This window comes from Hippopotamus amphibius, chromosome 9 (assembly GCF_030028045.1).
Source record: "Hippopotamus amphibius kiboko isolate mHipAmp2 chromosome 9, mHipAmp2.hap2, whole genome shotgun sequence".
NCBI classification, from domain to species: domain Eukaryota; kingdom Metazoa; phylum Chordata; class Mammalia; order Artiodactyla; family Hippopotamidae; genus Hippopotamus; species Hippopotamus amphibius.
In genome coordinates, this window is record NC_080194.1 from 103,200,987 (window position 1) to 103,224,171 (window position 23,185).

The 23,185-nt window shown below is 40.5% G+C and overlaps 1 protein-coding gene across 1 annotated transcript in view; it reads left to right on the forward strand.

The window, feature by feature from the left end:
* Nucleotides 1-411: 411 nt before the first annotated feature.
* LOC130859994 (cytochrome P450 3A29-like) overlaps nucleotides 412-23,185 on the forward strand; it is a 49,870-nt gene continuing 27,096 nt past the window's right edge. Inside the window, exons 1-7 of the mRNA XM_057747675.1 lie at nucleotides 412-586; nucleotides 3,016-3,109; nucleotides 4,934-4,986; nucleotides 7,721-7,820; nucleotides 20,322-20,435; nucleotides 20,696-20,784; nucleotides 22,112-22,260. Of these exons, the coding sequence (XP_057603658.1) occupies nucleotides 516-586; nucleotides 3,016-3,109; nucleotides 4,934-4,986; nucleotides 7,721-7,820; nucleotides 20,322-20,435; nucleotides 20,696-20,784; nucleotides 22,112-22,260 (670 nt within the window). The 5' untranslated portion in view covers nucleotides 412-515. The remainder of the gene's footprint in view (nucleotides 587-3,015; nucleotides 3,110-4,933; nucleotides 4,987-7,720; nucleotides 7,821-20,321; nucleotides 20,436-20,695; nucleotides 20,785-22,111; nucleotides 22,261-23,185) is intronic.

Sequence of the window (23,185 nt, forward strand, 5' to 3'; positions counted from 1 at the left end):
GTCTCTAAAACACTGTTGTTTCTGAGCTGGGATTTGAAGGATGAGTGGGTACCTTCTAGGGGAAACAAGGGTATCTAGGCAGGGGAAACTGCACGGGTAAAGATTAGGAGACCTAGCTTGTCTCCAGAATTTCAAATTCTGGAGTTTAGGCAGTTACAGAGAAAAGGGCATTTTAGAGGGTGTGTATGGCTAGTGGTTTTATTTGAGTTTCTGTAACCTTTGAAATTACTGATAACACTGATTGAGTTGTTACTGGACTGCCACAGAATATGAACTCAAGGGAGGTCACACTGGCGTGTCCATGATGCTTTGTCAACTCTGAAGGCAGGGGGGCTCCTCAGGTGGAGCACAGGTGGCCCTTCATTGGCTGCAGCTCCAGCTCCACCCACGTCTTAGCACATAAACATTTCAGCTTCAGTGAATCATCACTGGGTGTGAAAGGAAGCAGGTAGGCAGAGAGTAGCCCACAGAGCTGAAAAGAAACTCAGAGGAGGGAATCACGGAGGAAAGTGGCCATGGACCTGCTCCCAAGCTTTTCTGTGGAAACCTGGGTTCTCCTGGCTACCAGCCTGGTGCTCCTCTATCTGTGAGTAACTGCCCAGTCTGGTCTCCTCTGTAACCTTGGACTTGGGGTGCTCATCATGTCCTACTTTCCCTTTACTGTTTTGAGGATCAGAGTTAATGGAGAGAAAGTTGCTTAAGCTGTGGGTGCTACCAACACCAAAGCGGGTGTTGTTGATCTTAACCCAATTCTGTTGAAGGAGTAATCAAGCCTGCACCCCCTGCCCCCGCCCCCCGCAAGGTACTATTTTCTGTAGCTCGGAGGTTTCAGTGACATTATTTGCTCCTGGGGATGCCTGACTAGCAGTTTCCAGGGACCCAACTAATCAACCAGAATCCACCAGGGCAAGATTTAAAACAACCGGTCCCTGTGCAGTGGGGTGCTCTCCCCTTCCCAAGCTCTGGGGATCCTGGAGACATGAAGTAACTTGGGGTTTGTGTCATTAGCGTCACCTTCTGGGTTCAGTATCTGCTGCAAGAGGCATGTAGAAGGATTGGCCCCTGTGTCACTCAGGGGCTTCCTGCTCCCTTCCCTCCTTCCCCAGGTGTCATTTACACAAGGTACCTGGTCACCCAGGGGCTGGAGATGATTGCTCTTCAGTTCAGATCAGCCCTTCCGTCTTTCCTGTGCCCCTCCTATGGTACCCCTTTCCAAGCCTCAATTCCCCCACCCTAGATAGTAGATGCAGAACTATCTAGCCCCAGATGAGAAGACTTTAGAGGTGCGGAGACCTGGGAGAAATCTTGACGTTATATTCATTCCTTTCAGCTTTTCCTCCCATTTCTGAGAGGTTAGCATCAGCAGAGACATTTGAGAGTGCATGTAACACACTGAACGTTCAGAAGGAGAAATTGATTTGCCCTGGTTGTGAAGGCAAAGGAAGGACCTGGGGAGGGAATAGCTCCCTTTTTGAACGTCGGTGCTCACACCTCCACCAACTTTGCTGGAGGAAGGATCCAAAGACCAGCTGGGCTTGGCCAAGTTGCCTCTGCTGCATCTTCAAGCACAGTTTATTTCAGGCAATTTTGGGGTTTATTTTTATCACATTTTATAAGAATTGATGGATATGTACAGAATATCTGGAATGTGGAAGACCTTAAACGCTAAGCTTCAAGGAAGAAACAAGGTCTTAACCAAACACTCTGGCACATTTTATAGTTACTCATGCCATGCTGCCCAGTGCCGCCGCTTTTGCTGTCTGCAGGGAGGTACCTGGAATTTGGAAGGCTTGCTTTTAGCTACAAGTGCTTGCAGGGCATGGTGAAGCATGTATACACAGCGTACTTTTCAGCCCTCCCTTTCTAATTTGCCTCTACAGAGTCTGCTTTGGAGGCCTAGCAAGTGCAGCATTAAAACCATTGCCAGCAACCTCTTCCCTCAACCTCTCTTTTGGTCAATTCTCAGAAACACCCGATTGAGAAGACCTGCAAGATGTCAAATGCCCTAGTTGTGGGATTGCACACAGGACACGTGAAGATGAGGTTCAGGTACACCAGCCATAGGAAGCACCAGCCTTAATGGCTTTTTGAGGTACTTGGCGCACAGAGGCAGTAAACAAAGTAATCTGTGATTGAGCATCTTGAAAACAAAAGTGAGTGTGCCTGGTACTATGTTTAGCAGATGAGTTTCACAGGTTGGAGGATCAGATACCATTTGAGAAAGAAGAGTCTGGAAATGGATCCTTTAGTCATTGGTTCATGTATGCATTTACAGTCAGGGAACACATGGTCAGTCACCTTTCTCTATAGGGCAAGTCAAGCAGATTGCCTGATACTAGAGACTTGAGTGTAGCTGAAGGTGCTCATATTTTTATGATGCCAGTGGAAGCCTTGAACACAGTTTGTATTTTATAGAAATAAGAATGCTGTTGTTCTCTAAGGCTTGATTATGAAGATGGATTTAAGAAGAATTAAACCCTAAAATGGAATCAGGACATAGAAGCAAAGAAAAGCATAAAAATCTCCACACCAATTGTAAGAACACTCTCACAGTAGGCTCTCTATAACTGTTATTGTATGGATGAAGTTAAGCACAATCTCATTATTGGAATGGAAAAAGAATTTTCCCCTTTCTACCTAGAATGAGAATCTCCAAATCATCTCAGAGTCAAGTTACTAAATAAACATGAGTGAATTCCCTGGAAGAATTCCAGCCTGAACATCTCAGGAGCACTCAAATTGGAACCACTTATCGAGGATCCACTCTAGGATTGGAACCATGAAGACTTCAGCTGCTTTTAGCTAATCATCATTATCTTTTATGGGTCTCATAGTGGTGATGGGGAAGGAAATGACGAGTGAATGTAATGATTGCTTTTGGAGTTGCTGATATTTATTTATCACCTACATGCTACCTTCCTAGGTTGACTGTTCCAGTTCTGAGTCAGTGACTGGCCAGCCCCAGCACCAATATTCCGCAATCCCTGTGAGCTGGTTTTCTCTTTCACTTTATAGATATGGGACTTATTCACATGGACTTTTTAAGAAGCTGGGGATTCCTGGGCCAACACCTCTGCCTTATTTTGGAAGTGCTCTGTCCTACCGAAAGGTATGTGTTGTTTCAACTCCCTCTTTTGCTTCTTGTGGTTGTAAATCCCAGCTGAGTTCTGTAGTAAAACTGCCCCTTCTCAGGAGGAAGTTCTGTGTTTTCACACTTTCCAGAAATGACATCATAGGCCCCACCCAGCATGTGGCCAATTTTATAACACGCCTCTCTTTTCAGCTGTTCGGAGCCTCAGGTTTTGCTGCCTCAGACAGCCCAGTTCCCTAGCCGATTCACCACAAGACTTGGTGTTCCATCTTGTCAGCATTGTGAAGGGGATTTTCATTCTGCCCAGTGCAGATTCCAGTGAAGTCACAATCCCCTCAGTATTAGGAGAAAATCACGAAGGAGGTGCCTGGTCATGGCTCATTAAGCTGTGTACCCAAGAGTCAGACTCTCCTGTTGGTAGCATAAGCTCTGAATAGCATTCTTTTCTTCCTCCTGGATTGCTTGGTAACTTCCGTTTCTAAGGCAGCCTGAGTATTCAATATCAGGTAATTTGCACATACTTGAATTATCTCAAGAACTGCTAATGACTGCAGTTATTTCTGTGGCTCTACTCCACTTTTGCTAACCCTGACATCTTTTGCATTTTGAGGGATGGAACCAGAGCTTTTTGTTTTACTTCTGTGCCTCCCAAGGAAGCACCTTATGGGTGTATCTGAGCAGTGAGTAGGTGTAATGGAGACAAGATGGTGGTTGTCTAGTTACTTCACACATTGAATGAGTAAGTAAGTTGTGGGGCTTCAAAAGAAAAAAAGGCAGAATCACATATACAAAATCACTAGAAAGGATATGGTTTGACACAATTATTAAAATTTTAATTTAACTGAATGTAATATACTAGGCAACAGATAGACTGTGAATTCTGGTCGAACTTTAATATTAATCCAGCTGATGTCTCGCCCAGGGCCTGGCCCCTGACGTCCAGACGTCCAGGGGCAGAGCCTTGTGTGCAGGCTGCTCTCTGCCTCAGATTTCCTTTCCTGCAGACATGAAGCTTGTTTCTCAGATTCTATTTCTCCCAACTCCAGTCTTCATTGTCTGATTACTGCCTAAGCGCTTCCTGAAATGTTTTCCCTCTGAAAAAGCAATAATTTATTATCCACCTTTCCCAGATGAACTGCTTACTAGACATACTCCAAAATCCATGTTTCTGAGGGCTTCATTTCCATAGTTAAACCATCAAATATCACAGCAGAAACTTAGTGGCAGGACTTTTTTAAGTCACAGAAGGGAAAATTCAGGGCAAGTGTTTTAATTGGCTTTGTCTTCTGTGTAGTTGTGGCATCTCCCCGTCTTTTCTCTGTTGAGCTGGGCAACTAGGAGACGAGTCCACTTTGTCGTTCATTCATTCACTCACTTATTTTCTCACTCAACACACAACCCTTAGACACATGTAAATCTGCTGGACTAAAAAGGTCACTGGTGTCTTTAACTTCATAATCCTGCTAGAAATCTAGAGAGGGCGCTTGAGATAAATGAAAGGCTGCTTAACTAGGAGATGAAAGTATTTACAGGCCGCCCTAACTTTGCCTCAGCTTCAGTTTTCTCACGAAAGACAAGGAGGTACTTAGTATTCATAGGCCAAGGTAAGCATTTAGTATCTATAATAGTTGGAGAAAATGCAAGTGATTTAAGATTCTCTGTTTCCAATATCTCCTCTATTTTCCTTCATTTCCTTTGAGACCTCTCTGAATAAGAACTTCCTTCCAACTGCCAGTGGAAAACAGTAAGCGTGATTTCATGGGTTTCAAGAACTTTTTGTCCCCAACAGAGATAGGATTCAATACATTTATATTAATAATCTAATTTTGTTTCTTCTTGCAGGATATGTTGGATTTTGACAAGGAATGTTTTAAAAAGTATGGAAGAATGTGGGGGTGAGTATCTGGAACCTTCCTTTGGATAGACTTGTTATGGTTTGATGCCCCCTGTGGTGTGGAGGACAATCTCAGTCCAGAGGTTCTTGGGATGAAATCATCTATTGTAAAGCTTTGGAGCCTTGTTCTTTCTACCAGGGATCCCAGATGTCACCAGGTATCCAGGTCCACAGTCTGAAGCAAGCCTGGAGGGTCTCAGGTCATCACTCTGCTCCAGACTTTAAGGCCCAGGGACTCCTAGCATCACTTTCTGTCCCATCTCATTCTTCCCCCCTTCTCCATTTTTCTTTCCTTAGGGTGCATTTAATTGCATAAAATGCATTATTCCAGAACATTCTAACATGTGCCCATAAATGCATTTTATGACCCTTTCCCACATGATTCACTTTTAATTAAAAACCAGAAATCCTTTATTTAAGTTTTGGATTTAATATGTCCTTTTGGAAAAAGAGCTGGTGGTTATAGGTAAACAGAATAGGAAACCATTTCTGCTCAGCTTTTTACTTTCCCTACAAGTATGGAGTTTTCATTTCTGTTTCTTTGTTTTCAATTTTCAGCCAAGACTTTCCAATATAATTGTATTCAATAATTGTTTTATCTACTGTTTTTCTCTGATTTGAAGAGATGTGGGATATATCTAACCCAGAGTGTGTCACGTGGGCTGACAGATTTTAGGAGCTTTTGTAGGTTTGGTGAGAGCAGCAGGAGAGGTGCAATGTAGTGACTAGTTGCCAAAAGGAAGTGGGAGAAGGCTCTACCTCTCTGTCCCTCTTCATCTTCTCTCAGGCGGTCCTCAGAAACCATAAGGCCCTGCTGAGTCTCCATGGCCCCAGAAGTCAGGGTGATTGAGTGGACAGAACACATAGCGCTGCATCCCTACTGGGCCAGCTCCAGCTGCTTTTCCAACAGTTAGAACTTGTGAGCTCTGGATGGAGTCACTTTTTCTTGGTGGACCCCATTTTTCTCTTTAGAAAATGGTTCTCATGCTTGGGTGTAAATGATAACCACCTGGGAGAGCTTGTTATAAATACAGACTTTGACCCCACCCATCAGCACACTGCATCCATATGATCTGGGGTGGGGGCAAAATCTGAAGTTTAACTGGTAGAGTAAGAAATACTAAGGCTGGAGTGACATCACGAACATAAAGGGTCACCCCAAACCACGATCCCTTCTCTATCCAGATGTTTTTGAAAAAACATGATGGGAAAAAAGGAATCATCCAAAAAATATGGTTAATCAGATGGAAGAGCAGATTAAGTGCCTCCTCAATCACTGCTGTCACTGCTTCAACACTAAATGCACTTGAGACTCACTTAAACCCTCTGAGTTTTAAAGTAGTTTTTGGAAACGGGCAGAAATAAGTGCAGCGTTTGTCATCTATTATTATATGTGATCACAGAACCATTTGAAATTCCTCTGTGAAGTGAAAGGAGGAATAGGTAGGACTTGTAGAAGATCTTCCATTGTGTTCTAACCATAGCAAAGATTGATAGAGGAAACAAAAAGCCAGAAGGCAGTGTGATTAACTTAGAGTAAACCTCATGCCAGTGGTCCATTCCCATGAACGGTCATCCTGACAGTCAGGAGTTCAGACCAATTTGGGATGTATCACACCTGAGGTGTGGGCTTTGTACGGTAGGTGGGTCAAACGTGGGCCTGCCTTGCTGCTAATGGATGTCACCTACATGGAGCCCGAGGCCCGCTTGGGACTCATGTCAAAGAATAAATATAAGTAAGGAAAAGAAAATATTTAAAAAATGAACTACGCATGACCCTCTGAATTTCTTTATTCTCTTTGTCCTTTTGTTTCAAATTTTTCTAACCTTGATGCTACCAAGGAAATCTCCTCATTATTTAATATAATATTTCCTTTAAAAACTGATGAACCCAGTGACAGGGCAAGAATAAGGATGCAGATGCAGAGAATGGACTGGAGGACACGGGGTTGGGAAGGGCGGGGGGCAAAGGGGAAGCTGGGACAAAGTGAGAGAATAGCATAGACATATATACACTACCAAGTGTAAAATAGATAGCTAGTGGGAAGTTGCTGTATAATAAAAGGAGATCAACTCAGTGATGGGTGATGCCTTAGAGCGCCAGGACAGGGAGAGCGGGAGGGAGTCGCGGGAGGGAGGGGTTTTGGGATATATGTATAAATACAGCTGATTCACTTTGGTGTACCTCAAAAGCTGGTACAAGAGTGTAAAGCAATTACACTCCAATAAAGAGCTTAAAAAAAAGAAAGAAAAATTGTAAACTTGAAAGCAAATTTTAGAAAAATAGAGCAAACTTTCATAATTCTATTCTCACTTGTGGAGCATTCCAGATCTTCTTCCATTTGCAGACACATCGTTGCATATTTATAATCAGTGCATCTGCAAGTTTCATAGGCCTTTTCCATGCTTTTAATATATCTTCAAAAATGAGTGGTGGACTCTCCCTAATTAATTATTTTTTCATTCTTAGATAATTTACTTGCCTTCAGTTATTTACTAAGGTAACTTTCCTTTTGATAATGAAATATTTTAAACCTATACAAGTTATGGAGAATGGTATAGAAAATACCATATACACGACACCTAGACTTAAGAAATTTTCTAATGTTATTTCTAACTATGATCTCTAAGAGTAAGGATTATATAATGTCAGGATGAGAGTCTGGACTCAAGGTGCAGCTCCAACTGCAGAAACTGGATCATTAAATTTAATCAGATCTCTTTTCTCTACACAGGTTTTATGAAGGTCGACAGCCTATGTTGGCTATCACAGATCCAGATGTAATTAAATCAGTGCTAGTGAAAGAATGTTATTCTGTCTTCACAAACCGGAGGGTAAGCATCTGTTTTTTAAGTTTAAATTTTATTTGTTTATTAAATATTTATCCCATAATAATTATAAATTCACAGGATGTTGTCAAAGGAGGAAAATACAAGAAGGTGCTATGTCATGTACCCTTCATCCTGTTTCCTCCAATGGTTAATATCTTGCATAATTATAGTACAGTATCAAACTAGGAAATTGACATTGATACAATCCACATAGCTTATTCGGATTTCATCAGTTTTATGTGCACTCATTTGGTGTGAGTGTATGTATGTGTTACTCTATGAAATTTTATCATAGATGTAGATTTGTGTAACTACCACCACAATCAATGTACAGAAATGTTCCTTCCCCATGTCTCCCTCTAACTCTTCTTTTATTTTTTGTTTTATTTTTTAAGAAATTTTATTGAGATATAATTGACACACAATAAACTGCATATATTTAAAGTGTACAATTTGATATTTTTTTCTTATTAGTAATGTGTATATGGCAATCCCAATCTCCCAATTCATCCCACCCCTACCACCGTCCCCCACCTTTCCCCGCTTGGTGTCCATCTGTTTGTTCTCTACATCTGTGTCTCTATTTCTGCCTTGCAAACTGGTTGATTTGTACCATTTTTCTAGATTCCGCATATGTGTTAATATGCAATATTTGTTTTTCTCTTTCTGACTTACTTCGCTTGGTATGACAGTCTCTAGGTCCATCCATGTCTCTACAAATGCCCCAATTTTGTTCCTTTTTATGGCTGAGTAGTGTTCCATTGTATATATGTACCACATCTTCTCTATCCATTCATCTGTTGATGGATATTTAGGTTGCTTCCATGACCTGGCTATTGTAAATAGTGCTACAATGAACATTGGGGTGTAACTGTTCTTTTATAGTCACAGTGAGTAGCTTGTTTATTCCTCTTATCAGGTCTTAGTAGAGCAAAGTTTTTTTTTAATTTAAAAAAATGTATTAATTTTTGGCTGCATTGGGTCTTCGTTGCTGCATGCGGGCTTTCTCTAGTTGCTGCGAGTGGGGACTACTCTTTGTTGCAGTGAGCAGGCTTCTCATTGCAGTGGCTTCTCTTGTCATGGAACACGGACTCTAGGAGTACGGGCTTCAGTAGTTGTGGCTTGCCAGCTCTAGAGCACAGGATCAGTAGTTGTGGCGCACAGGCTTAGTTGCTCTGCAGCATGTGGGATCTTCCTGGACCAGGAAGTGAAGCCGTGTCCCCTGCACTGGCAGGCAGATTCTTACCACTGTGCCACCAGGAAGTCCTTTTTTAAAATTTTGATGAGGCCAATTTATTTATTCTTTTATGAGTTGTGCCTTGGTGTTAAGTTGAAAACTCTTCACCTAGTTCTAGGTCCTGAAGATTTTCTCCTGTTTTTTCTTTCCCCTAAACATTATATAGTTTTATATTTTGCATTTAAATCTGTGATCCATTTTGTGTTAATTTTTGTATATCATTTGAAGTTTAGGTCATGGTTCTTCTATTTATTTATTTATTTGCCTGTAAATATGTAAATTGCTCCCCCACTATTTGTGGAAGGACTATTCTTCCTTCATTGCAATATCTTTTGCACCATTGTCAAAAATCACTTGGACCTACTTGTGTGGGTCTATTTTTCACTCTCTGCAGTACCATGCAATCTTGATTATTGTAGCTGTACAGTAAATCGTAGCAGGTAGAAAATTCTTCCCACTCTGTTTTTTTTTTTTCAAAATTGCTTTAGCTATTCTAGATTCTTTGTATTTCCATACAAATTTAGATAAAGCTTATGTATGTTTGCCAAAAAATTGCTGAGATTGTGATAAGAATTGAATTAAACCTATAGATCAATTTGGGGGGAAATCTCTATATTTACTAGGTCAAATCTTTTGATACAAAAGCATAGTATATCCCTCCATTTATTTAGGTTTTCTTTGATTCCTTTCATAACATTGTGTAGTTTTCAGCATAGAAATTCTGTACATGTTTTGTTAAATATACATTTAACAAATGATTTCATTTTCTTTGGAGAAATTGTAAATGATACTGTGTTTCTAATGTGTAGTCACATATTCATTGTTACTATATAGAAATGTGGTTGATTTTTGTGTATTGATCTTATATCCTTAGCCTTACTGAGCTTAATTATTAGTTCTAGAGGTTTTCTTTTTGTTTTCCTTGAGATTTTCTCTACTGATAATACTGTCACCTGAAAATAGGAACACTTCTACTTTTTTCTTTTCCAATTGGTATGCCTTTCATTTAGTTTTCTTGTCTTGCTGCACTAGCTAGTACTTATCACACTAGTTCAGAGTTCTTATGTTGCTGGATAAGAATGGCAAGAGTAGACATCTTTGCCTTGTTCCTGAACTTATGGGGAAGTACTCAGCCTTTCACCATTTAAATTTTTAATTTATTTATTTTGCACAGATACAAATTGTATACATTTAAGGTGTGCAATGTGTTATATATGTATATCAAAACATCATCTATTTATCTATGTATATATAGAAATGATTACCACAAACTGATTAACATATACAGCCCCTCCTATAGTTGCCTTTTTTGTGTGCATCATATAAACATTTAAGATCTACCCTCTTAACAAATTTCATGTATACAATTCAATATTATTAACTATAGTCAATATGCTGTACATTAGGTCTCCAGGACGTTCATCTTATAACTGAAAAATTGTTCCCCTGATTAATATCTTCCCTCCCCCTGTTCCCTACCCCCACTAGCCTCTAATAACTACCATTCTACTCTCTGTTACTATCAGTTTTAATTTTTTCTTTTAGATTCCATATATAAGTGGGATCATGTGATATTTGTCCTTCTGTGTCTGGCTTAAATCACTTAGCCTGTTGTTCTCAGGGTTCATCCGTGTGTCTCAAATAGTAGAACTTCCTTCTTTTTTAAAGCAGAATATTGCATTTTCTTTATTCACCTGTCCATCTATATTTAAAGTGATTGTTGAGGGCTGCGCCGTCGGGCCACGTGACACGCCGCCCTGGCCCCGCCGCAGCAGGAGTGGGTTGTGGATTCTCACGGCTGTGGCGAGGGCCAGTGTGGCTCGAACCCTCTGGTTCTGCTCCCGGGCCGGGTGGGTGAGACTGGCGCCGGGCCTCACCTGGCTTCCCTGAAGCTGCTTCTCCCTCTTGCGGTCGTTGGCGAGGCGGAGTCTTGTTTCCACACTCAGAACGGCTCAGCACCTAAAGTGTGTGGGGAGAGACAAAGTTAGAAATGTTCAGAACCAGAAGCTAATTTGTTGAAAATTCTTCCATATATCAGTCTGAGGCTTGGACAGTCTTCTGTAAACACCTCTATCGCCAGGACAAGCAACCCCAAAAGTTTGGACAACCATGAGGAAACAAAGAAACACCATGCAGGCAAAGGAGCAGGAAAAAAACCCACAAGACCAAATAAATGAGGAGGAAATAGGAAAAATGCCTGAAAAAGAATTCAGAGTAATGATAGTAAAAATGATACAAAATCTCGATAACAAAATAGAGAAAGTACAAGAAACACTTCATAAGAACGCAGAAAAACAAACACCAATGGATAACAAAATAACTGAAATTAAAAATACTCTAAAAAAAAAAATACTCTAGATGCTATAACCAGCAGAATGACTGAGGCAGAAGAACGAATAAGTGAGTTGGAAGATAGAATGGGGGAAATAAATGCCACAGAGCAGGAAAAAGAAAAAAGAATAAAAAGAATAGAAGACAGTCTCAGAGACCTCAGTGATAACCTTAAACGTACCAACATTCGAATTATAGGCATCCCAGAAGAAGAAGAAGAAAAGAAAGGGTCTGAGAAAATATTTGAAGAGGTTATAGTGGAAAACTTCCCCAACATAGGAAAGGAAATAATGAACCAAGTCCAAGAAGCACAGAGAGTCCCATACAGAATAAACCCAAGGAGAAATACACCAAGACACATATTAATCAAACTAACGACAATTAAACACAAAGAAAAAATATTAAAAGCAGCAAGAGAAAAGCAACAAACAACATATAAGGGAAAACCCATCAGGATAACAGCCGACCTATCTACAGAAACTCTGCAGGCCAGAAGGGAATGGCAGGATACACTGAACGTCCTGAAAGAGAGAAACCTACAGCCAAGAATACTCTACCCAGCAAGAATCTCATTCAGATTTGAGGGAGAAATCAAAAGCTTTCCAGACAAGCAAAAGTTAAGAGAATTCAGCACCACCAAACCAGCCTTACAAGAAGTGCTAAAGGAACTTCTCTAAGAAGGAAACACAAGAAAAGGAAAACACCTACAAATACAAACCCAAAACAATTCAGAAAATGGTAATAGGAACACACATGTCAATAATCACTTTAAATGTAAATGGATTAAATGCTCCAACCAAAAGACACAGACTGGCTGAATGGATACAAAAACAAGACCCTTCTATATGCTGCCTACAAGAAACCCACTGCAGACCAAGGGATACATATAGACTGAAAGTAAAGGGATGGAAAAAGATATTCCGTGCAAATGGAAGTCAAAAGAAAGCTGGAGTAGCAATACTCATATCAGACAAATTAGACTTGAAAGTAAAGACTATTACAAGAGACAAGGAAGGACACTACATAATGATCACGGGATCCATTCAAGAAGAACATATCACAATGGTAAATATCTATGCCCCCAATATAGGAGCACCTCAATACATAAGGCAAATGCTATCAGCCATAAAAGGGGACATAGACAGTAACACAATAATAGTGGGAGACTTGAACACCCCACTTACATCAATGGACAGATCATCCAAACAGAAAATAAATAAAGACACACAAGCTCTAAATGACACATTAGACCATCTCGACTTAATTGATATTTATAGGACATTCCATCCAAAAATGACAGAATACACTTCCTTCTCAAGTGCACATGGAACACTTTCCAGGATAGATCACATCTTGGGTCACAAATAAAACCTTGGTAAATTCAAGAAAATTGAAATCATATCAAGCATCTTCTCAGACCACAATGCCATGAGACTAGATATCAATTACAGGAAAAAAACTGCACAAAATACAAACACATGGAGGCTAAACAATTCACTCTTAAACAACCAAGGAATCACTAAAGAAATCAAAGAGGAAATCAAAAAATATCTAGAAACAAATGACAATGTAAACACAACAACCCAAAATCTATGGGACGCAGCAAAAGCAGTTCTAAGAGGGAAGTTTATAGCAATACAGTCCTACCTTAAGAAACAAGAAAAATATCGAATAAACAACCTAACCTTACACCTCAAACAACTAGAGAAAGAAGAACAAAGAAACCCCAAAGTGAGCAGAAGGAAAGAAATCATAAAGATCAGAGCAGAAATAAATGAAAAAGAAAGGAAGGAAGCAATAGCAAAAATTAATAAAACTAAAAGCTGGTTCTTTGAGAAGATTAACAAAATTGATAAACCCTTAGCCAGACTCATCAAGAAAAAAAGGGAGAAGATGCAAATCAACAGAATTAGAAATGAAAAAGGAGATGTAACAACGGACACCTCAGAAATACAAAACATCATGAGAGACTACTACAAGCAACTATATGCCAATCAATTGGATAACCTGGAAGAAATGGATAAATTCTTAGAAAAATACAATCTTCCAAGACTGAACCAGGAAGAAATAGAAACTATGAACAGACCAATCACAAGTACGGAAATTGAGTCAGTGATTAAAAATCTCCCAACACACAAAAGCCCAGGACCAGATGGGTTCACAGGCGAATTCTATCAAACATTTCAAGAAGAGTTAACACCTATCCTTCTCAAACTCTTCCAAAATATTGCAGAAGGCGGAGCACTCCCAAACTCATTCTACGAGGCTACCATCACCCTGATACCAAAACCAGGCAAAGATGTCACAAAAAAAGAAAACTACAGACCAATACCACTGATGAATATAGATGCAAAAATCCTCAACAAAATACTAGCTAACAGAATCCAACATCACATTAAAAAAATCATACACCATGATCAAGTGGGGTTTATCCCTGGGATGCAAGGATTCTTCAATATACGCAAATCAATCAACGTGATACATCATATCAACAAATTGAAGGATAAAAACCATATGATCATTTCAATAGATGCAGAAAAAGCTTTTGACAAAGTTCAACATCCTTTTATGATAAAAGCTCTCCAGAAAATGGGCATAGAAGGAAATTACCTCAACATAATAAAAGCCATATATGAAAAACCAAAAGCCAACATTGTTCTCAGTGGAGAAAAACTGGAAGAATTCCCTCTAAGAACAGGAATAAGACAAGGGTGTCTACTCTCACCACTATTATTCAACATAGTTTTGGAAGTGTTAGCCACAGCAATCAGAGAAGAAAAAGAAATCAAGGGAATCCAAATTGGAAAAGAAGAAGTAAAATTGTCACTCTTTGCAGATGACATGATATTATATATAGAAAACCCTAAAGACTCTACCAGAAAACTGCTAGCACTCATTGATGAATTTAGTAAAGTAGCAGGATACAAAATTAATGCACAGAAATCTCTTGCATTCCTATACACTAACAACAGAAGAGCAGAAAGAGAAATTAAGGAAACTCTCCCATTCACCATTGCAACAAAAAGAATAAAATACCTAGGAATAAACCTGCCTAAGGAGGCAAAAGATCTGTATGCAGAGAACTTTAAGACATTGATGAAAGAAATCAAAGACGACATAAACAGATGGAGAGACATACCATGTTCCTGGATTGGAAGAATCAACATCGTGAAAATGACTGTACTACCCAAAGCAATTTACAGTTTCAATGCAATCCCAATCAAATTACCAATGACATTTTTCACAGAACTAGAGCAAGAAATCTTACAATTTGTATGGAAATGCAAAAGACCCCAAATAGCCAAAGCAATCTTGAGAAGGAAAAATGGAGTTGGTGGAATCAGGCTTCCTGACTTCAAACTATACTACAAGGCCATAGTGATCAAGACAGTATGGTACTGGCACAAAAATAGAAAGGAAGATCAATGGAATAGAATAGAGAACTCAGAAGTAAGCCCAAGCACATATGGGCACCTTATCTTTGACAAAGGAGGCATGAGTATACAATGGAAAAAAGACAGCCTCTTCAATAAGTGGTGCTGGGAAAATTGGACAGCTACATGTAAAAGAATGAAATTAGAACACTTCCTCACACCATACACAAAAATAAACTCCAAGTGGATCAAAGACCTACATGTAAGGCCAGACACTATAAAACTCCTCGAGGAAAATATAGGCAGAACACTCTATGACATACATCAAAGCAACATCCTTTTCGACCCACCTCCTAGAATCATGGAAATAAAATCAAGAATAAACAAATGGGACCTCATGAAACTTAAAAGCTTTTGCACAGCAAAAGAAACCATAAACAAGACTAAAAGGCAACCCTCAGAATGGGAAAAAATAATTGCCTGTGAAACAACGGACAAAGGATTAGCCTCCAAAATATACAAGCAGCTCATGCAGCTTAATATCAAAAAAGCAAATAACCCAATCCACAAATGGGCAGAAGACCTAAATAGACATTTCTCCAAAGAAGACATACAGATGGCCAACAAACACATGAAAAGATGCTCAACATCACTCATCATCAGAGAAATGTAAGTCAAAGCCACAATGAGGTATCACCTCACATCCATCAGAATGGCCATCATCACAAAGTCTGGAAACCACAAATGTTGGAGAGGGTGTGGAGAAAAGGGAACTCTCCTGCACTGTTGGTGGGACTGTAAGTTGGTACAGCCACTATGGAAAACAATTTGGAGGTTCCTTAAAAAACTACAAATAGAACTACCATATGATCCAGTCATCCCACTCCTGGGCATATACCCAAAGAAAACCATAATCCCAAAAGAAACTTGTACCATAATGTTTATTGCAGCACTATTTACAATAGCCAGGACATGGAAGCAACCTAAATGCCCATCAACAAATGAATGGATACAGAAGATGTGGCATATATATACAATGGAATATTACTCAGCTCTAAAAAGGGATGAGATGGAGCTATATGTGATGAGGTGGATAGAACTACAATCTGTCATACAGAGTGAAGTAAGTCAGAAAGAGAAGGACAAATATTGTATGCTAACTCACATATATGGAATCTAAAAATGGTACTGATGAACTCAGTGACAAGAACAAGGATGCAGATACAGAGAATGGACTGGAGAACTCGAGGTATGGGAGGGGGTGGGGGGTGAAGGGGAAACTGAGACGAAGCGAGAGAGTAGCACAGACATATATATACTACCAACTGTAAAATAGTCAGTGGGAAGTTGTTGTATAATAAAGGGATTCCAACTCGAGGATGGAAGATGCCTTAGAGGACTGGGGCGGGGAGGGTGTGGGGGACTCGAGGGGGGGAGTCAAGGAAGGGAGGGAATACGGGGATATGTGTATAAAAACAGATGATTGAACCTGGTGTACCCCCAAGAAAATAATAATAAAAAAAAAAACAGATGATTGAACCTGGTGTACCCCCCCCCAAAAAAAAAAATCTCCACCCAAAAAAATAAAAAATAAAAAAAAAATAAAGTGATTGTTGATAGATAAGACTTAGAGTTGCCATTTTGTTAATCCAGGTGTTTTTAGATCTTTTTTTCCTTCTTTTTCTCTTCTTTCTGTATCCTTTTTGATTTCATTTTTTTTGTGTATGTGTTGTTTTGTAGTGGTATCCTTGATTGTTTTCTCTTTATGTTTTCTCTGTCATATCGATAGATTTTGCTTAGTGCTTAACATAAAGCTTACATAAAACATCATAGACATATGTCTGTTTTAAACTTATAACAGCTTCACTGTGTTCTCATTCAAATGCTCCATGCTTTTACTACCCCTCTCACTTATTTTGTGTTTTTGATGTCACAGTTTACCAAGTTTACAGTTGACCCTTGAACAATACAAGGGGTTAGGGGATAAGATTCTCCTCGCAGTCAAAAATGTGCATAGGAAATTCCCTGGCGAGCCAGTGGTTGGGACTCTGCTTTCGCTGCCAAGGGTGCAGGTTCAATCCCTGGTCGGGTAACTAAGATCCCAGAAGCCATGTGGCATGGCAAAAAAAAAAATTGCATGTAATTTTTAGTTAGCCTCCTTAATGGTGTTCCCCTGCATCTGGGGTTCCTCAGTATCTGTGGTTTTGCATTCATGGATTCAACCATTTGCAGGTTGTGTACTGCTGTAGTATTTACTGTTGAAAAAAAATGACTGGTAAGTGAATCCACCCAGTTCAACCCCATGTTGTTCAAGGGTAACTTGTACATCTTTTTATACTGTGTATTCATTAACAAGTTAGCTGCAGTTATTTTTAAATTCTTTTGTCTTTTACCTTTACACTAGAGGCGTAAGTGTTTTGCACACTGCCATTACGATATTACTGTATAATGAACTTGGCTATGTTTACATTTATTAGTGAGTTTTTATTTTTCCTGGGATTTCATGTTACTAGTCAGTGTTCTTTCCTCTCAGCTTTAAGACCTTCCTTTAGCATTTCTTCTAAGGCCATTCATTCTAGTGGTGATGGATTCTTTCTGCTTCTGTTTGCCTGAAAATGTCTTTCTCCTTCATTTCTGAAGGATTGCTTTGCTGGGTAACATGTTCTTGGTCTATAGTTTATCTCTTTCAGCACTTTGAATATATCATGCCATTCTATCCTGACCTTCAAAATTTCTGCCAAGAAATCCTCGGATAGCTTTCCGGGGTTGCCTTGGATGTGATGAGTTCCTTTTTTTCTTGCTGCTTTCAAGATTGTCTCTTTGTCTCTGATTTTTGACAGTTTTAACATAATGTGTTTCTGTGACGTCTTCTTTAGATTCAGCCTGCTTGAGGATATTTGACCTCCTTGTGTATAGGATGTACATCTACTTTCCCAGGTTTGGGATGTTGTCGGCCATTATTTCATTAAATAAGCATTCTTCCCCTTTTTCTGTTCTCCTTTTGAGACTCCCATGATGTGAATATCGTTTCACTTAATGGTATCCCATGAGTCCTGTAGACTGTCTTCATTCCTTTTCACTCATTATTTTGTTTTTCTCCACTGACTTGATAATTTCAAATACTCTGCCTTTCAGTTCGCTGACTCTTTCTCTATTTGTTTGACTCTGCTGCTGCACTCTCCGCTGCATATTTTAGTTCCATGACTATGTCCTTCAGCTTCAGATTGCCTACATTTTAAATCTAATATTTCTTTGTTGAACATCTCATTTTGTTTTTGTATTTTTTGGAAAATTTGGATATATTGTTTACCTACGTGTTCTTGTAGCTCTCTAAACTTTAGAATAATTATTTTGAGTTCCTTTTCAGGCAACTTGTAGATCTTCATTTCTTCGGGGTGACTTACTGGGCATTTGGGGTGACTTACTGGGCATTTCTTATGTTCCTTTGGTGGTGTCATGCCTCCTTGAGTCTTACTGATCCCTGTAGTCTTTCGATGGTGTCTGTGTATTTGAAGAAGCAGTCACCCTTTCTAGGCTTAATCAACCAAGTTTGGTAAGGAAGGCCTTCACTTGTGGGTTGGGGCACACGGGAGTGCGCTGTGGCCCTCAGTCTAATGGTGTGGGGCGCCAAGTGTGGGGGTGTTTGGTGGTTCCAGTTCCAAGGGAAAATGGTTGGCTCAGGCAGCTGGGGTGCAGAACACCACCGAGAACATGATATTTGACAGCAGTAACTGTGGAGAGCCCAAGGCGACTCTAGGGGCTGTTGAGGTCTTCAGCGGCACCTGCAAGTCCAGTGTTGAGGGACCAGGACAAGCAGAGTGGTAGCCAGAGCTGGGGGTGTGCACATGCTCATCTGTGGGGCTCAGTGCAGGCACATGCCCAATATGAGGGCTGGGGTCAGTGGCAGGGGCCGGGTCAAATGTGGGCACAGAAGTAGCTTTGAGTTCTGGGCTGTTGGTGTACACTCATGTGCCGCAGGGACTAGCTGCATGCACATGTGGCAGTGCAGTCCAGTGACAGGAGTCAGGACTGGCCCCAGGCACCTGAGCAGCTGCAGGGCCCTGGGATGGTGTTTTGCACATGTTCACCTGTTGGTGTGTGTCCTGGGTCTCAGGGCATCAGTGGTGGCACTGGCTGGAGCAGCTCTGGGGGCGCAGGGGGCAGGACAGGACTCAGGCAATTGGAATGTGCTAATGTAGAACACTGGGGAGCTACCGACAGCAAAATTTTCAGGGGGTCCACCACGGCTGTGCTGGCCATTGGCTTCCTCATAGCAAAGCTTCTGGGGTGTTCTACGGAGCAGGACATAGAGAACCACAGTCACTCCTGCTGCGTGGTTGATACTGGTAGTTCCTGCTCTTCTTTGTTCCACATGTCACAGCTATGCTAGTCTCTAGGTGGAGTAAAACCAAAGCAGGTCATCTGTGCAGTGTTCTGAAAGGCTGGGAAAACTGGTCACTTACCCTGCTGTTCTCTTTCCAATAAAGGGAACTGTTTCAGACTGGGGAGTTCCCTCTTGGCACTGAGCAGTCTGGCCTGGGGGACAGAATGATGCAGGCAAAATGAAACTATTTTCCTTACTGTTTTCTGAGGTAGTCTCAAGTTTTCTTTCACTACTGCGCTGCCGAAGCTTCTGAAGTGAACTGAGGTCTCCTAGACCTACTTTCATTTATTATATGCTAATTGTTCTTTGTGGGGTGAAGGAGGCTGGAGTCTCCTACTCTGCCATCTTGGTGACATCACTCCAGTATTTCATCATTCCTGTGATGTTAGCCATAGGGGTTTTTTGTGTGTTTGTTTTGTTTTTTGTGTTGTTTTTCATTTCTTTTTTTTTTGGTAGATGCTCTTTATCGTGTTGTATAAGTTTCCTTTTCTACCTAGTTGGTGAGTTTCTATCATGAGTGGGTGTTGGAGGTATCCGTTTTAAAACAGAATATAGTTTTGGAATATGGAAAAAAATCTCAACCCAGTTGGCTTGATAGGTCAATCCTAAGACCTCTTTCCTTTTCCTTTTATTGCTGGGGGAAAATGGAAGGAAAAAGGATTTCCATATAATTGTAACGTTTCCTCAGAATAGCAAATAGATTCCTGATTTTTAGAGTATTAACTACTATTTTTATTAAAAAGTTACCATATCAAGACATCTGTTTCCAGTGCTCATGCTGTGGATAGAACTGGTCTGAGACCACACACACTTGCCAAGGCTCTCTGGCTCTCTGCCACTGGTTCACTTGTACTCTACACAGACCAGAAGGATGAACTAGGTCTTATTCCAGTCTATTTCCCTGGAAGAGCCCTTTCTGTACCACACAGGCCATTTGCACTTAATAGGAGTTTGAACTATGTAGGCTGGAAATGACATCAAGTGGCTGGATGTCTCCTCCACACTCACAGGAACCTAGGCATCTGGCATAAATATTTATTGAGCATCCAGCATGGGAGCTGCTCCTAAGTAGACAGTAAATATTTGTTGAATAATTTGTTCCCACTTAAGAAATTTTCGCCAACTGTTGAGAATTCCGAAACTTATGTAGGGTAAATGTGTTTTGCTTTTGACTCTAGCCCCCTGGTCCAGTGGGAGTTCTGAAAACAGCCATCACTATAGCTGAGGATGAACAATGGAAGAGAATACGGATGCTACTATCTCCAACCTTCACCAGTGGGAAGCTCAAGGAGGTAAGAAAAGAAGAGGACTTTCAATTAGAAACTTAAGGAATGACTGTAGGGACAGGTAGGAAATTAGATCATAGTCCCTGTCAAGGAGGAATCTGCTGAATTTGAGTTTCCTTAAAATAGTCTTTTATCTTTACATCCTAGAAGAGACCTTTTAAAATTCCTTATAAAACGTCACTTACAGCTCCATGCTTGGGAAAGCCAGGTCCTTCCAGGACTTGAGTCTGCATTTAACTTCAGGTGACATTGTATTTTGTGTGTAGATGTTCCCAATCATTGGCCAGATTGGAGATGTGTTGGTGAGGAACCTGAAGAAGGAAGCAGAGAAAGGCAAGCCCATCAACATGAAAGAGTAAGTAGGGCTGAACCTGCTGGTACCTGAGCTCTGCTGAGAGCCTCCAGCTGCCTGCCAGGGAGCCAGATTCCGCTGCTGAGTTCCTCTAGTGACAGACGGAAGCAGCTGTGTGGTGGCACAGCTCCACCAGCCCTTCCACCCAAGAAGGAGTGGTGGCTCCTCAAAGAGAGCAGGGCAGCCAGGAGAGAAAGGGCATTCTCCTGTGTACACGAGCCAGGATGGACTCATCCACTGAACCATCACTTTGGATATTCTGGAAGACAAAAACATATAGTGTAGACAGGAGAAACATTATGATGCCAACGTTTTGAGTGTAGAGGGTGTGGAATGGAGGTGGGGAAGGCTCTTCGTACATATCGGCAGGCAGTGTGTTAGGCAGGATGTTACAGCATGGAACTTCAAACAACTTCAATCGCTTCAGTTTTCCTGTGGAAAATACTAAATGTTAATTCTTAACCACCGTTTGTTTTCCTTCAGCCTCAAAAGAGAGAAGGTCCTGTGCAGGCTATGGGTAGAGTGATCATAGCATTTGTTGTCTAAACTGAGATTTTTTTTTTAATTATGCTAGAATAACTGGTATAAACTGAGACTGTCGCAGGGAAACTCAGGGCATAAGATCACTCAGCTCTATGGGATTCCCTAAGTCAATTTGAAGTGATTTATTGTTTTTTTAAACTAGAAAGATTTTTAGTTCTTCCATTTCACAGAAATGATTCTGCCCTCAGGGCAACCCCAGACCACTGGAGCTGAGGAGGAGTGGGTCTTTCAGGAGCCTTAGCAGGGGTGTAAGACAGTGAGGGGGATGTTCCTGGTGACTCAGAACCGGGGCTGCTGTTCCGTAATGTGCTAAAGGGGGATCAGCCCTGAGCACAGGCTCTGTGGGGAGGCGAGACCCAGATGGATGTTCCCTTTCTTGACTCCCCAGGATGAGTTAATTTTACCCCCTTTGCTCTGCTCAGTCCTTATATACCTACTATTGCCTGTAGTCAAAACACACTCTGTGCTTTGTCTGATTAGGGGTGTCTATCCCTCTATGACTGAGCTCCTTGAGTTCATGGCAGGGGGGGGTGGCCTCTGCACTACCTTAGAGTCCGTATCCCCCCAGCACAGGGCCAGCTGCATCCCTGGCACCTCATACACACCTCATGAGTGAGTGATAGCAGCCCAGGCTCTTCCATGATCCAAAGGTGGTTCTGAAAGTGTGTGGCTCTTTACCTGTCTGGCTGGGCATCTGATTTTACATGCATTTCTTGCTGCCTGTATTGGGTAAGGGTAGTACAGAGGTGCTGATTTTAATTGTTTATATCTTTCTCTCTCTTCTCAGCTTCTTTGGAGCCTACAGCATGGATGTGATTACTGGCACAGCGTTTGGAGTGAACATTGATTCCCTCAACAACCCACATGATCCCTTTGTGGAATATAGCAAGAAGATCTTAAAAATTAATATCTTCGATCCATTCATTCTCTCAATATGTATGTGGACTATTTTATTTCTTCTTCTTTATTCCTTCTTCCATCCCTCCTTCCCTCCCTACTCTCCTCCATCCCTCCCTCCCTCCCTCCCTTCTATCACCTTTTTTTTTAATAATAGCTTTAAAAAACAATTGCTTTATTGAGATACAATCCACATACCATATAGTGCACCACTGTAAAGTGGATAATTCATTGGCTTTTACATCCTACCTATCCATCAACAGATGGAATGGACAGGGAAACTTTATACAACATTCAATATACACAATTGAATTATATATGTTATAATTATGTGTATATATACACACACAATTCAATTATATATGTAATTGAATATTATTCAGCCAGAAGAAGAAGAAAATCCTGCCATTTGCAACAAAGTGGAAGGACCTTGAGGGTATTATGTTAAGTGAAATAAGTTAAACAGAGAAAGGCAAATGCTTATATGTAGAATAAAAAAAAACAAAAGCAAAAACCTAAAATCAAAAAACAAGAAAGAAAAAGAAAACCAAACTTACAGAAAAACAAGATCAGATTTTTGGTTACCAGAGGTGTGCGTTGGGTGGTGGGAAATTGGATAAAGGTGTTCAAAAGATTCAAATTTTCAGTAATAATATAAAAGTACTGGCAGTGTAGTATACAATATGCGTATAGTTAACACTGTTGTATGATATATTTGTACATTACTAAGAAAGTTGATCCTAAAAGTGCTCATCACAAGGGAAAACAATTTTTTTGGTAATAATATGAGGTGAGGAATGTTAACTAAACTTATGGGGCTGATTTCACAATATATGTATGTTAAGTCATTATGCTGTACACAAACTAATACAGTGCTGTATCTCAATTATAACTCAATAAAATTGAAAAAGTAAGGTTTTTAGTACATTCAAAGATATGTGCAACCATCACTACAGTCAATTGT